Genomic DNA, 16651 nt, shown 5'->3' with positions numbered 1-16651 from the left:
ATTGAGAAGATAAAGGTCCCAACATATTTGACTATCAAAACCATTGCCAAGGCAGAAGGGCTTAACAGCAATCAAAAAAAAAAAAAAAAAAAAAAAAAAAAAAATCAATCAGCACTCTCTGGTCTGCTCACCAGAGTGGTTTTACAGATGCTACCTGAAGCATAAGGGATCTGGAGATCTTGGGGACCAGAGACTACATGACCAGATACAGGGAATGAGATAGAATCAGTGCATCTAGGGGTGGAACTCATGTTGCTGCTTTGCTCTCATTGCCCCACCTTCCTCCTGTGGTAAGCAAACACAATGAAATCAAAATTTGTATTAACAGAGTTTTGGTGCTGAGAGTCAACTAACAAATATCTAGAAGCAATATTGTTATATCATCTGAACAAGAAGTGTGGAAGACAAGCTTCCCTTCTCCCCCATCTCTCAGAATAAAATAATTCAGCTCAGCAGAAAGCTTTAAACATAACCCTGCAGCCAACTGAAGAATCCTAAGTCAAAGATCAGCAACATACAGGAGAGACATTGCATCATCCAGACTTTCTCTGCCTAATTGTAACCCTGGTGGCAAGCTATCAATGTCTTCTTAACCAAAACACAGTTAACAGGAGTTAACTAGTACTTTCATAAGAACACCCCCTGCAGCCTGAAATGCAGGGCTGTGAAAGGTAACTAGGGCATGCTTTCATCTCATGGCTGGTAACCACAAGTTCATGTGTGACTCAGGCTTTGTCACACTTTGTCTTCCTACACAGGCATAAGAGCATGTTTTCATTTGCAACTAAACAGATGGTTAAGGAGAACAGTTTTCCCAATATTCTGTTCAGCTTGATCTCAAACCATGCCACTTGGAACCAAAACATTTACAGCAGAGTAAAATCAATTGCCTCAAATCAGGACTGCAAATTTATTCTACACAACATGTGTAGAATACACATATTCTACCCATATTCTTATCCATACTCACTGCCTCTGAAGCAGATAAAATTTTTACTGACATTTCAGAGGCAGTTCTTCAAAAGTAAGAGTTTGACTACTGGCTCCAAAAAGAGATCTCAGACAACTTCTACAGTTAAGACTGAAATAAAATTCCAGCTGAGAATGAATGGAGAACCTGCAAGTTAGACTCACTGGCAAACAATGATCACAGAAAATGTTTCTGGTCATGAAGGAAAGTATTTTTTCTTATTAGAAAGGAATTTGAAGGCATTTAGTTCAGATTTTTTTTTCAATAAACATGACATTTCTCTTAGAGTAGAAAGACAACCACAAACTTGCTATACAGACAACAAGCCAGAGAATATGTATTCTGCAGTACAGAGTCTTCCAAGATGTGCAAATAAACCAAGTTGCTCTGTGTGGTTTGCTCCTACCTAAAACAATGGAAAATTTCTTGGTGCTCTAACTTATATAATAATGTCAACAGTTGAAAAATCAAGTGCCAGCAGGTCACCACTAAATTCTAACATTTCAGGAGCAGGCTGAAGAAAAGCAAAGCAATTTTTCTTCTGTTTTGCCCCTGAAGACAGGGCAGCTCCCTTCCCTATTCCAGACCCAGCATGCATTCCCAAGCAGCTCAGAGTCCAAGCCACTCTTTCGGTCCCAGTAGTCACATTACTTAAATGAACACAGTCCTACTCTGCCCCAGCATAAATGCTACCATTGTTATTAAGGTGCATCTTGTTCCACATAAACCGCATCAATCCTGTAAACAGCCAGCCAAGTAGGCTGCTTTGGAACAGGATCTTATACTAAAAACATTACTTTAAGGTCCAAAACTTACTCTTCCCTCCACGTGGATACAACACTTCACATAGGATCTTAAGAATGCCTCAGTATCTAGACCTGGATGCAGACAGCCTAGGCAACAACTTACATGTTCAGAGATGAATAAGGAAGTGTCTAACAGAGCCATTTCCCTTACATGTAAGCTTGTATCATTTACAGAATCATTAGTTTCTCAACTAGAGGCAGTTTTCTGCAGTAATGCTTCATGTGAGATTGAACTAATGGTGATAAGACACCAAGAGATGTTTAAACTGATACCTAGAAAGTAAACCTCATCAGCTACAGAAGTCAGTAGATTATAATAGGCTTGATGTTGTAAAGGATTAGACTTTCAAACCTACTTTGACATGTTTTAGATAGACTCACTCCAGCAGGTAACAGTTAAACAAAGAACTTAACAGTTCAGGATTTTCAGGTTATGAGAACAGAGAGCTCATGCACCGCAAAGAGCTACAAATGGTAGCAGCGATGCATTTAACTATTTCTGCCTTCACTTGACAAAAGCCATCAGAAATTCCATTGACTGGCGGTATGTGCTTGGTTTTCCTAAAAACAAGTCCTAGATGTTCTACTGGATGGGCCTTTCAAGCCAGCTACGTGTGATTGGATTTGAAATACAGAAAAGTTTTCCTTTACAACAGTACTAGTATTGAAGCATTTGTAAACACACCTATATGCCATTGCTATATGCTTGTGCACCTTCAGGCCAGAAAACCCCACTGACGACCTAGCTTTGTTTCACCGCACAAAGTTGCTCAAATAAAACACTGCAAATGCAAAAGCTCCTTAGCTACTTGATAACACAGAAGACTCTCACTGTGATCTTATCTTCTGTAACTAGCACAAAATAAACCTAACTGATGAAGTCTTACAGCCCTCAATCAATTTACATTGAGCAAATGCATGTCTATGGGGAAGTTGTATTTGGGGCGCAAGATTATCCAGTGAACTACCACAGGCACTGCTGAACACCCTCCTCCTGAAGCATGAGACAGCAGTGTCTTTAGTAGCAAAACTGAAGAGACAAGCCACAAGAAAGCAGCAGAGCAATCTTCACCTCAATTTACAATTGCTAATTTTAAAGCTAAGTGTATCAACTGAATGACCTGGGGGTCATGAATGCGACTATAACATTGAAATTATAATCATTCACTTGTTTCTCAGGCAAGCTCATGCTCTTAGGATCGTGACTCATGTCCAAGGGAGCCCACACAAGTACATGTTCCCCTGCAGGCAAATGACAGATTCTTCCTGCAAACACATTGCCTTTCAGGATCTGAGGTAGCATCCTGAGTAAGAACACCCTATCTTGTTAATGAGCCACTTACTGTGCTCCAAGAGCCTCTATACCAAGACAATACCCAACTGCAACCAGATTCTATACACATTAAGTGCAACACATCAAAAGGTTTGAGCAGGAGACTTACCTTTAAGAGATCATTTACACCTCTGAAGAAGAGTTAAAGAGTAGAAATACTGTCCTTAGAACACAACAGCAGAATCCAGAGTCAAACTGATTGTGGGTGATGTCGATGGCAGCGCAGTCTGGAAGAACACCACTGCAGCTCCCTCAGCGTCACTGGCAAGTTCCTCAAAGCAGAGACAGTAACAGAGCTCACCCTGTGTTCCTGGTGTCGTTTACCACCTACCAAAATATGCACTACACTCAGGACACCAGGAACATGGTAAGACAGTTGCCATCAGGGTTTCAGAGCTGGAACACCTGTAAGAACTCCATCCATGCCTGCAGTGGTGACAGCACACAGAGCTTCAACACTAGGAACACCTCAGTAACCAGGCCTTGTCTCATGCTGCTCCCAGCCTCTTTGGTAAAGCTGCACATAGTTGACCTGCGGGGTCTACATCAGAGCCAATGAAGTAATTGCTGCCCTAGCTAACGCACCACTTTATGGCTTGGGCTTCTGCCAAAAACTGCTTCAGGTAAATTGCAGAGTAGTTTTAAGAAAGCTCAAACCCGGTAGAGATGACTGCAACTAATTCCAAGTTTCTTGGAGCCAACTACTCATCCCATCTACATTAACAAAGTTGTTTGTTGTTTTTTTTCTTACCAGTAGACTTCACACAAAATATGTTTTCCGGTAGAACATCTTTTTCTTTTTTTTACTTTTTGAAAACAATAACTGAAAGGCTGACTTCAGACTTGTGCCCACAGCATGACACGTAACAGTGCTTTAACAGCCATGTACCACCTGATGTGCTGGAATACCGGAGTATACCTCAGCATCAATGAGTAAGACTATAGGCAAGTCAGCTGAGCATTACTGTATGTGCCATATACTAAGTAGAATAGCTTCTGGCAGTAATACAAGTTCCAAAGCTCAAGGTGAAATGAGTAGGTGTCAACTCAGAATAAGTGTTCTTAAAATTCTGTGTTAATTACTATGGACTTATTTCTGGCACAATGCCTCAGCTCACAAACTGCTTTGCTTCTAAGCTAGCAAAGGTTGCTCTACAGCCTCCTTAGACAGGCATGCAAGGTTGGATTAGAATCGCTCCAAAATCCTGTGCAGCACAGACACATTTTAAAGGAAATATTTTTAAGGCTTTTCCTGTAGGAGTGTCAAACTCAACAGATTATAGTTTCCAAAGGGATCACCTGTATCCTCATGAGTCTTGGGACTAAGAATACTCCCATGTAGCAAAATACAGAGCTGAATACCAAAAGTATAAACCAGATGCTTTTATACCTTGCTGTACCTACATAGGCCACCTGTAAAAGCAGAAAGATCATCCTGGTGCAGGAATACCTTGCACAATTTTTCAGGTGGCAAACTGTCTTAGTGAGGACAGGAATTCCCGTCAGTCATCTTGCTACTGCACAGTTATTCTTCCTGCAGGCATTACCTATGCTTCAGACAAAGTCCAGGATATCTTGAAAGTCCTGCAGGATATGGATCCTTCAAGATACTGACCACAAGCTTTTAGAGATACCATTTTCAGGAAGTTTTCCTATTCCTCCCCTAATCCACTTACGAGTATTTCATCCTAGCTCTCTCTCCTGAGAGCATCCTGGAAGTTTCCACATTCTTGTCATATCCCACCCTCACATTCCCCTCCCACATCTTTAACAAACAGAATAGAAAATATGAAAGCAGTCTCTGGTTACAGGGCTATCACGTGAACTGTTCCTCTCCCTCCCTTTGCACAACTTCATTGTTTTTCTCTGGATTGCCTTCACATATTATATGTTTATCCTACTCTTCAGGTAAAATTAAATTACTTACCTACAGTCTGATAAGGTGCATAATGTCCATATTATCCTCTTTATCCCAAGTTTGTTGGCAACAACCTTCCGTCATCATTTAAGAATCCTATCCTGATAGCTTGAGCTTAAATTTGAGATGCCTTCAAATGCACCAATCTGTATCTCAAACAACTCCCCCTTTAAGTGCAACCAGCATGGTCAGGCTTCTTCTGTCAAGCTTGTCACTACTTATAGCCAAACTGTTTAAATGCTTAGGGAAAACAAATGCAACACTGTCAGTGGCAATTAGCCAAAAGAAGAAAACCCAGAAAGTCTCCAAGTGTTCTAGACACAACGCAGCTAAGGATTAGATAGGGCTAGCAGAGCATCTGAAAAAGGCCTTAAAACTGACCTATCCTAGAGAAGCCTTTTTACTTTACAGAAAGTCCTCAGAAATAATACCTTGAAGTGGCACCTCAGAAATTTCTTATAAAATGGCATTATTATATTAATCTGCTTCCTGTAGAGTATGTATAGCACTACAAACCATTTTAAGTCATTTGAATTAAGATTTTTTTTTTTTCTAATTTTCTCCATCTATGTAATATTAAAAATAAACCCAGTCCATACAAGTAGTAATACTATGTTAAAAGTAATACATGCTGGAGGAGTAGAGACATTGTATCTCATCCTCTGAACAAACAGCAGCTAAATTATGGGAAAACACCCAAAAGTTTTCTAGGTATCTCAATTGTTCCATAGCATACATCCACAGTAAGACATCACACTATACATTAATAAAATGCTGACTTTAGAGTACGTCAGCATCTGGCACAGACTGAACAAGTATCAAGGTCAAGCTCTGAACGAGAAATTACTAAGGCCAAGGTTTTCAAACTCTAGTTTTCAAAGGTAACGAAACATTAAATATTGAAATTGCAAAAAGGTTAGCTGCAAAGACACTTAACACATTTCAAGTGTCAGGGGCAAAAAATTAAGTGACAAGATTAAAAGGGTTACTCCCATAGACTGATAAGCAGGCTTTACTGATAACACTCAGTGTGTTCAGTTGCTCACATTTCTGTAAACAGCTACCTAAGCAAAACAATGCCATGTTTTTTCCTCCAAGCAGTTTTTCTCTCCATACCAAAGTCCTGAGACTGTCTAGAATACAGAACGCAATCTGTCCTTTGTGGCCAAAACCAAAGTCCTCAGCCTATTCTATAGAAAGATTACTTACTTTCTTACTCTTCCACATCCAAAAGCTTTGCTCTGAGAAAAGGAAAAGCCTGTCAGCTCCTATGTTCAGAAAATTCAAAGGTTAATATACAGCCATATGTTCTCTTAGATAGTCATGCTTCCCATCAGTATTATTCCGTATTACACCTGAAACATCAACTAAGTCAGTCACTTCCCTTGGCCTTTTAGGTAGTTACTTTTAAATTGTTTACTGAACAAGTAACCTGCATGGTCAAGTGAACGCTTATCCTGCGGCAGGCCCGACATTTACTGTAGCAGGCTGATGCACTTAACAGTTCCATTAAATGAGAATATGTAATAAGAAAACAAAAAAAAAAAAAAAAAAAAAAGTCAGGAGCAGCTCATCCAGCTCTTTACTTTTGTCAATAAAGCTGTGAGATGACAGAACAGTCCAATTTAGTCGCAGGTAATTTTTTTAAATTAGTTAGATCCTGAAGTCAAGTTCAAAGCAATCTAATGAAGCTGCAAAGTAACTTGCTTGCCAGACTTGTAGTTCCTAGGTAATTACTATCTTCAGCAAGCTGGAAAACAAGGCTGTTAAAACTCAGAAGTGACTGAGTGAACTTTATTGCACAATAACACTCCATATGACATTATCCACATAAATTTTAACATTTAAAAGCGAGACTAGAACTCAGGAGGAACACTTCATTTCCACCTGTTGCATTTACACTCCTTTCTCCATTTTTCTCTTTAGGCCAAAAAATAGCACAGTTTCCTTCTAAAATAAACCCTAAACCTTATGTTGTATGAAGAACAGTAAGAGATACAAGGTACATCTGCTAACAGCTGAAGTGCAAAAACTGGGAAAACCCTCATTCTCTAGACTAGCAGGTTGCGGATTTATGGTGTTTCTTTTGTCTTCACTAAATCCCTAAATCCCTCTCTGCTCTGTCTGGATAATTAAACTTAACATGACACAGCAAGTTAAGGATTCTAGGAGAATTTCTTTCAGGTCTTCAGACAAGGACAAGGGTTATGCTTGCTTGAAAATTTTATTGACACAACTGTTTGGTCCCAACACACAAAACAGCACTTGAGCCACAAAAGAAAGTGTCCAAACAAAGTAGACAGCTAAGAAAAGATTTTTTTCTTCTCCCTCCCATTCCAAGAAAAAGATAGTGCATAAATTGAGGGCTTCAGTGACATTTTTTTTTTAAACAGACATGAATCTGAAATAGTACATTTAATTGTTAAATTAAAGAATTTCATGGTTGTAATGCTTTTAAATCTGTAAGTCACATCATTCATTTAACCCTTTGGATAAAAAAATATATTGCAGTTCAGTTAGCCATTTTGTTACACTATGAACACAACTTCTCAAAAGTATTATTCTATTACTTTCAAACAGCGATTTCATCAGAATCACACATGAATCCAGAAAAGATATGCCGACCTCCATAAATATGGTATAACCACCACACTCACTTTGACAAATACCATATTTTCCTCTGAAGCAAAAAACTGGTTGTCTTTAGTACTCCAGATAACTTGTAGCTGCATCTCATAAAAATATTATTTCAGGCTGGCCTTTTCTCCAATGCATGCTTTTCTGAAACAAAGATCTAGACTGATCAGTGTCAACCTTATCAAGCTTAAGGTGAAAGCAGATGTTCTGACATTTAACTCATTAAAAGCATTCCAAGAAAGCTTACTTTTAAATTTCTCTTTCTATAGCAGTATGTCTGTAGAGGCTTACTAAGGACTCAAAATACTGTGCCATAATGCTCAGAAAAACTTCCAAGTGTTTCTCTGCATTCACAATGGCTATAAGTTCACTACTGGTAATACTTGCCTAAATTTAAAAGATTTTATAACAAAATCTGACTCGTAAAATTCTGAATATAGCCATTATTCAGTGGCATTTCCTGTTGCTGGCTGAGAAGTTAGAGCCCGTGTTCCATATCTTGTATATTACAATAGAATCCACCTAAAAAAAAAATACTCAGTTGGCCAGTGGAAAACCTCTAGTATAGGTTCTTTCAATACTACAAGCAATTTATTTGCTGCCTGGCAAATACAACCCATTGTAAATGCCATGGTTACCCAGAATGGGTATAAAGTCTTATACACTGGACACTTCTGCTAACTAGAATTAAGGTTATCCACTGACTTAGCCTCTCTTCCAAAGCTGGCCCTTTCAAAAGCCAACACAAGATACCACAAATTCAAAAAAAAGCTTCCAACACTAGGAGTAAGTTTTAGAATAAAAACAGACACAGCTAAAAGACAGCACCATCAAAGAATAAGCTTCCCATTTACTGAACATGCTTAAAAAAAAGAAAACAAGGTTAAGCAGAACAACCTTAGCATTTCCACATGTAGCTAGAACTTTCCTTACAGGTGGAAATAGCATCGATACCTTCCATCACAAAACATTTTAGTAAGACCTGCTACGTTATCTGCAATTTATGCATTAAATGCATATTTCAGAAATACCAGAATCTTCCTAACTTCATTCCTAGACACAATAAAATATCTGTGTCTGTATCTTAAACTCATGACAGCAAGACAGTCTTTTCCTTAACCAAATCCATGCCAGACTGGAACTAAATATAAAAGGGAAGCTTAAAGCATCCATGTCCTAGAAAGCTCCTAAATGGAACTGAAAGCTACAGAAAACATTTAAAACAAGTCTTACAAAAAAATCCACATAATCTTCTACAGACATCTTTAGACGAAAGAATTTCCAATGCAGTTACAAGTCATCTGAAAGGTCAGAGAACAAGTTTCTCCTCTGGAGTACAATCAACTCCCTCACTCTTGTCATTTCATGTCAACGAGTTAAAATTTCTCAACAGGCTTTTGAAAGACAGATCATGCATTTTATTAATACTGTCTGAAACAATACCAGTAAGCAACAGCCTATAGAATACAATATGCTACATGTATGATTACACCACCAACGAGGCTTAAACAAAATAAAATCTGTTCCATTTCAGTTGAATTGATATTTTGCTTTTACTGAACACACATTTATGAAAAACTGTAAAATTTAATAATTTAACGAATGCCAGAATTTTTTTTCAAAATAATAGAAAAAATCTGTTCTGCTAACAGCTGTGTTCAGTGTAAAAGGAACAAAATCTTCACAGAATACATTAAATACAAATTAATTCTTCTAGGCCTTCCATTAAAATACATAAGGGCTAGCAAATAGCTTTTCTTTGTGCAGAGTCCATAGGTATTTGTCTTTCACACTAAAAAAGAAAGTTAAAGCTTGGTTACAGGTGCAAGTGAAAAGTTTGCTGCCAATTTCACCTTGTTTTTGTGTTGCTTTTTGGCTGGACTGTCCATTGCTTCCTTGTTTAGTTGGGTTTCAGAGGACTGACAGGGAGGCACCGAAGCACTCTCCATGGTGTTAGATACCACTGAACTAGAGGTCAACTTTTCTTGAGCTGTGCCAACAATTCTTTGTTTTTCTTCTTCTGTTAAAATCATTATCTCTAAAATAAATAAGACAACTCAATTTATTGATGCTCTGTTCTTGAAAAACAAAGAATATTTCTCTGGTATATAGCCAATAAAATATTTAAAGAGAACTTGTCAGCCTGATTTGAAGCCAGATGATGTGTCATGTTCACCTCTGCAGCTGATGTGATGTTTGCTTTCGGCCCTGTCTGCCTCATGTACTATTTGGAAGGTTTAATTTAACTCTCACACATTAAGTCTCTCAGTGCTCAGAAAAGCACTCTGAAATTACTGTGATGAAAAGGTTGCTACAAGTTAGCAAAATGCAGTTTTAGTGGTAGACAAGGTCCCTATAAAATTCACCCCAGAAAATCACAGTAGGGTACTTATGGTCAGTACTCAAGAGCTTCTGATGAAAGCCACCTGCATGTCCAACACATCCCATTGTGTGATATATATACACATATTATTTAAATGGCACTTTATATAATCAACCGTTTGTTTTGATGCTTTAGTTTCCAAATTGTATGAGTTATCATCCATAAGTACTACAACATAGGCAAGCAAACTCTTACCAGAGAGAGGTGCAGGGCGTTCCTCAAACTGAATGAGGTCTGCAGACTCGAGAACCACTGGATCAGGTCTCAGTTGTGGCGATGGTAGGCACGAAGGAACTGGCTCACACAAGAGGTCAATGGGAGATGTATTTGTGAGGCAAAGAAGTTCTTGCTCAGTTTGATTAGAAACTACAAAAATAAGGGAATATCTTTCAAGGTATCTGTAAGCTGTGAAGGTTTCACCATTTCTGAGCTGGTAAAGTCTTCAGATGCAATTCCGAGGATTTGAGAGCTATGCCATGTTTGAAATACTAATATCAAACTAATTTAATTAATGCTAACCTCATTCATTCAAGGAGTTACGTTGCTGGAGCAATCTAACTAACTAAAATACAGCAGACAAAGCAATAGTATGTTAAAATTATTGTTTGTCTGAGTAAATATACCCCTATAGTGACATTTGGTATTTGCCAAACTTGAGTAATAGAAGAGCTGAAGAAACAAGTCCTACAGGAACAGTCTTTAACAGAGACGGGCCAGTTGCCAGTTACCAGACAATCAGACATACCAATCTCCTATGAACTATTTATGTACCATGTACCATATTCACATTTATATGTGAAAGTTAAGCTGAAAGCTTCAAAATAAAGTTACTTGTCCTTATTAAAAGGGACAAGCCTAGACTTCTGAAATAACTCAAGAACCATTCCACAAGTTCTCCAACCTGCAGGTAGTAAAAGAATTGGAGACCACAGCAAGATATGAACTATGAGGTCACCATTTCCCAGTTATTTTTATTTGGATATGGATTTATACCAACAGAACTACCATTATTATTTGCAAGTAACAACACAAAATCAACATAAAACACCACAAAAGAGCACTATATTCTGATGAGAATACAGGAGGTATTCCTAGCAGAAGCTGCTACTGACCATCTTTTCTAGCTTTATACTTATAGACTTAAATCTCCACTAAAATCCGTGGGAATACTCCAGCAGCTCTGTTGAGGACAACAGATGTCCTGAAGTACATAGTTAGGCACGTGTCCTCTTAACAAGGGCAAGTTCAACAGCTTTCAAAGTCATAAAGCATTTCTACAGAAATTCAGATTGACTAACTCACACAGCTTTCCCCATGCTGCTTTGATTACTCTGCTTATTTCCCTTAAGATAATAAATTTCTTATACAAATTAATTTCGCATTACCATTGCTAGGTGTTCCTAGACTTAGTTCCATTGATGAAGTGGATCCTGGGGTCTCCATACTATGTCCATTATTGTCAGCAAGTTGATTTCCATGATCATCCACATGATCAGCAGGGGGAAAACTAGGTGAGCTAAAACGAGCTACAAAAAGGCAAGTTTGTTTGGTTCGTTTACTCAAGTCACCTCTTAAAAAAAGGAAACTAAAATACTGCTCAAAATTGAAATGGCTTACTTTTCATATCATTCTTTAGTACCACAATTCTCTTGTGACCATGTCCTTTAATCCAGACCACCTATAGAGGAAAAAAAAAATGCAGAATTTAACATCAGCACACACTAAGCTCAAAGCCTAGAACAGCTTACTCACTGCCTTTCACATAGCCTTACAGTAACATTATTTCTAAAAGTAAACTATGTTGCTAATTATACCCAAATAAAAGCTTTGTCTCAAAATAATTGATGCCAAAGGCAAACTTTAGGGCTAGTAAGCATACTAGCTATATATTAAAAAAACCTGTTGTATATTTAAACATGGAGTTGCAAAGTTCCATTTTGTCACTCTCCAGAAAGATTAGTTTACTTAAAAGAAAGCTTATAGCCATAAATCAGGTCACAAAATTATCCTAGAGCACTTAGGACATGTGGATGACAAGAAGATGCCACAGCAAAATTCCACTATGTGGCACTTCTGACAAGGTCCCACAGCTCTTCACTTCTAAAGATCAAAATGAAGCCTCAGTACCATACAGTTGTTCAAGACAAAAAAAAAAATCAATTATCTCACTTGATAAAGATGCAGAGGATGTTTGCAGCCTCACCAGGAACAATTCTTAAGCAAAATTTGACCAAAACATGTAAAAAAATTCTTATTATTATACAGTCCAAGTTTCTCAGAAGCTATTAAAAAAAGAACTAGTATAAACCTCCTTGGAGAAGGTAATTACTCCAGTAATTCACACCAATTAACAGAAACTACAGTTGTGTAACTTCTTAATCCATGGAGAAAACTCAATGTAATTGTGCAAAATAGAATTCTTCACACCTGTGGAATTGCTCCCAAGAGCTCTTCTAAATTATTGCATCCATATGCTTTAGGTTGCAGCATTTCTCCTGTGTATTTGCTATATGCTACTGGGAACTCATGAAGAAAAATCTGCTGATAATGGTAAGTATGAAGTAAGGACCTTACATTCTTTGCAAACATATACAGATTTGTAAGCTTCACATATTCTTCTGCTGCACCATTGGTAAAAACCTATTAGAAAAAGAAAAGAAGAAGAATTGAAGTATGTACTTCTGTATCCTCTAGTCACAATGTCTTTTCAAACTATGAAACACACCAGAAAGGAAAGAGAGCTTATATACCTCAACCAAGTAGGGCAGACTCTTCAGGAGTTCAGTTAAGGTCATAAATCCATATTCACACGGATTAAGCGAAGTACTATGGACTGTTTCATAATGCTGTTTAAGCTGTTCAACGGAGAGAAAGGATGTTCCATCCCAGGACATCAACAAGACTAGGAGCTGGGCTGTCAGAGTGCGCAGAGATTTTCTATTTATCAGCTGAATTTGCTTGCCAGACTCCGTGTCAACAATCTAGAAAAATGAATTGAGAACAAAGTCAGGGACAGGGAAGAGATTAATTTATAAATAAGCGTGTAGCTGGGGTTTGTATGAGCACAGCTGTATCTGATATTACATACCTGCATCTGATATTCCCCTAGCGAAAGTCACACAGGCTAAAGAAGCTTATTACATGGAAAAAAATTACTTTATATATAAAGAGCCATGTAGCAGTTTTCTGTCCACATGGTAGACATGATTTTACTCTTTGTTCCAAGCCAACTGGGCCTAACTGAGCTCCAGCCTGAACACCAGCTGCTGAATTAACAGAACAGGAGCAACTAAAACAGTATGCCCATTTAGATGTAACGTTTCTTTTCCACTGACATGTAAGAACATTTATGTATTTACATTCAGAGTCAAAGCCTCAAACCACAGATCAAAAAAAATTAGGATCATAAAACATTAGGAGACTGATAACTACTACAGTTACCAGGAAATGATTGCTTTTACACAGAAGTCATGTGGGAAACAAAATTTATATTACTAAAATAAGTACTCTAATAGAATCTTTTACTCATTATTTGCTAAACAAGCCTAAGTTTTCCCAGAGAAAGTTGAAAGGTAAAAAAAGAACAAAGAGAACATCATTACATTTAAACTCCCTTTGGAATTTCCCCCCTCCCCTACTTAATGAAATATTGTTTCTAGAGTACAATATTAAGCACACTGAGACCTGTAATTTGAGATAGGAAATTCCTTAGCACAACATTACATATCTTTTAGAGGGATAAGCTACAAAGATAAAAAGAATACCTTGACAACATGGCAAAGTTTTTGCATTAAAGCTGGAACCGAGCTAACATCATAGTCATGAAGACGCAGCGTGTATCCAAATGTTTTACTGTACTCCGTCAGTAAATCAGACATCATAAGGCAGTTGTCTTTCTGAGACCGCAACAGTTTAACAAACTGGGCAGCAACTGCTTTGACTTGTTCCACCTCTGTAAGTGTGAGAATTTTCTCCTCCCCACATTCCAAAACCTACAAAACAGAAGTCATGCTTTGTTAAATTTATTTACCTAGTCTGGATGAAAAAAGTGTAATCTGCAACTAAAACGCGAAGTTTGCAGGCAATCACTTGCTATGTAGCAGGGCTCAGTTACCTCAAAATGTATCTATCTATATAGCAAGCAGAACTATAGTTTCTGAAATACAAGATAGGCAATTAAATAGTTAGCAATCTTTTTTAAAGCAAGTTTAACACAACTTTAATGAAACTTAGCTCTAATTTTAATGCACATTCAGTGCATTACATTTGTAAATGTAATTCAATTTAGAAAATGTGAATTTGTTACCACACTTAGCCTGAGTGTGCTAAGACCTTGAACCATTTTACCAATAGCTATATCAAAGACTTTAAGAACAGCTGTCTACCATTACAGGCGCACAGTTTATAACTCTCACTAAAGTTAACGAGAAATATAACCCCTGCTGAAACAGTTGTACAGATCTCAAAAATGCTTTAGTACAGTTTGAATTTTAGAACTTACAAGTAAGACATCTGGTATGGCTTCAAAGAGTTCAAGTAGTTTTGTAAAACCATAGTAAGCAAGTTTGCACTGACGACCAAAGTGGTGATGATAAGAAGGAATAAATTTATTGAAGGGCATTCGAAAGTGGGGTTGATGGCGCAGTAAGTCTACTACCTCTTTAGAAAATTGTTTGGTTCTTTCAATTTCTTCTTGTGTACGTTCTAAAATTAAAAAACAAAGCAAGAGCTATGTACCAACACACTTATAAAACACAACAGAATATATTAAGAAAATATGGTGATTGATTTTCAGCTTAATCACGTATCACACCAAGTGACTAGTCCCTTCTACCACTGAAGACCTTTACTAAGCTTACATGTTTAAAGTCCAAAAATAACTGTATGATCAGAACTTTAGAAGATATTAAATAGCCAAATATGTTGGTATTTTTGCTGTGCAGAAACAACCCACTTAAATCATTCCACAGAAAGTTTAACCACATGCAGAGGTACTAACATTATTTTATGTGTTTTGCCACCTGCTTTCCTATCTGTTCCACTGTTAGTATTCCTAGAATGACAATTCTTTATTTGCTAGAAGTTCGTAACTTAGTTACGAAGGTAGAAACACTATTATCAAAAAAATCCAAGTCACTCCTATATACTTTATTAGAATAGTCAAAAAACAATTTCTTCTGCAATAGTAAAAAGTGTACATGACATACCTCTTTTGGGAATACAAATTACCATTTCATTGTCTTGCTGTGACAAACAGATAGTTGTATCTGGAATTTCTGATATAATATCAACCAGTTCACACACTCCATACTCAGTGACATCCCAGTCCTTAGAGAAACACCTGAAAGTTTTAGAAAATTGTGTAATACAAGCATTAAGGCACGCCGTCTTGGCTAAAAATACATAAGTTGAGAGAATAAGCCTCAAATCCTAAAAAAGATAAGTGTAATTTTCATATTGGCAATAATACTAGCATGTGAAACAAAGGGGAAAGTATTCTTAATTCAAATTATCTATCCATTCTAACCAGAAAAGTAAGATACACTGATGGTTCACATGACACTGGAAGGAAGAGCTGTATATACCAACCAGTAGATGCCTCAAACTATGGTAAGTGACAATATCAAGTATTATTTTTCCAAGCTCAGTTTAAGTCATATAAGAAAATGTTATCATGTTATACAGCTCCATATGGCTACAATTTCAACAGTGTGTATTGCTTAATAGTTACGGATATATGCTCTTCTTAAACGCTATTAGGTCTCAAGAGAAGGCAGAGACCACATCATGGAAAACACCGTATTAAGATTCACAATATATGTAATATATTAAAAAGTATTTTACTCTCCTCGCCTCCCTGACAGGAATCTCTCAGAAGCAGGAACACTTCACATATATTCTTATTCAACAAATGGCCAGAGCTAACTACAATGGAAATGCACATTTAGTAGTTTTAGAAACAACCAATAATGTATTTTTGCCAATAGCAGAAATACAAGTAGAAGCACGCATTCCCAAAAAGGAGCTGTTGGCACATGCAGCAGAACAGCACACAAGCAAAGGCAGACCACATTTAGCACTTAGATGCTATGGTTTCCTCAAAGCACATTATGTACTACTTTCTATCTTCACATTAAGGAAAGCATCATTCTTGGTTCTTCAAAAAAAAAAAAAAAAAAAAAAAAACCACCAAAAAAACCCCCCACCCTACTTCTTACCATGCTAGAACAGAATGATCTTCCTGGCAATAGCAAGACAGGTATTACTCCTCATTTTTGTGCCATTGTTAGATCCACTTAAAGTAGTAAGAGTATCTATTGACAATCAGTCTATTTATTTTAGATTTCCCTCTAAAGAAAGCCTAGCACTAAATTTTCTCTTTGTTGTTTGTGTTAATGTGCCATGACCTGCTTGCTTAAAGTCAACCTTGCAGTTATGGCTTCAAAGAGAACTAATGAAATAAAATAATCCATTTCAAACTCCAATAAAGTTAAATGAGCCCAGTACTAAAGGAAGTAGTAAAGTCTGCCAGAGAGGTTTTAATTTCTGTTTTTATTAGAAGTTTGAACTTCCACTTCACAAGTAAGAGGCAATATAGTTGCCA

General features: G+C 37.3%; 1 protein-coding gene across 6 annotated transcripts in view; it reads right to left on the bottom strand.

The window, feature by feature from the left end:
* The window catches only part of MARF1 (meiosis regulator and mRNA stability factor 1), a 43342-nt gene that overhangs the window by 10029 nt on the left and 16662 nt on the right, over window positions 1–16651 (bottom strand). For 2 of the 6 annotated variants that reach the window (XR_004842113.1, XR_004842114.1), the window contains exons 19-27: window positions 15255–15388; window positions 14549–14751; window positions 13812–14039; window positions 12798–13028; window positions 12475–12687; window positions 11665–11725; window positions 11433–11573; window positions 10243–10413; window positions 9518–9702 (exon numbers count right to left, since the gene is read on the bottom strand). Coding sequence is in view for 4 of the 6 variants with exons in the window: in XM_035895077.1 (XP_035750970.1) it covers window positions 3430–3436; window positions 6237–6295; window positions 9518–9702; window positions 10243–10413; window positions 11433–11573; window positions 11665–11725; window positions 12475–12687; window positions 12798–13028; window positions 13812–14039; window positions 14549–14751; window positions 15255–15388 (1633 nt within the window). In the remaining 2 variants the exon portion in view is untranslated. Of the gene's footprint in view, window positions 1–3391; window positions 3437–5050; window positions 5268–6236; window positions 6296–9352; window positions 9703–10242; window positions 10414–11432; window positions 11574–11664; window positions 11726–12474; window positions 12688–12797; window positions 13029–13811; window positions 14040–14548; window positions 14752–15254; window positions 15389–16651 lie in introns of those variants that run through there. The other 4 variants (XM_035895077.1, XM_035895076.1, XM_035895078.1 and 1 more) reach the window with 4 other exon arrangements.

This window comes from Egretta garzetta, unplaced genomic scaffold, assembly GCF_000687185.1.
Source record: "Egretta garzetta isolate BGI_Z169 unplaced genomic scaffold, ASM68718v1 scaffold575, whole genome shotgun sequence".
Taxonomy (NCBI): Eukaryota; Metazoa; Chordata; class Aves; order Pelecaniformes; family Ardeidae; genus Egretta; species Egretta garzetta.
The sequence above is the reverse complement of the archived record's forward strand: the minus strand, read 5'-3'. Positions and strand labels throughout refer to the sequence as shown.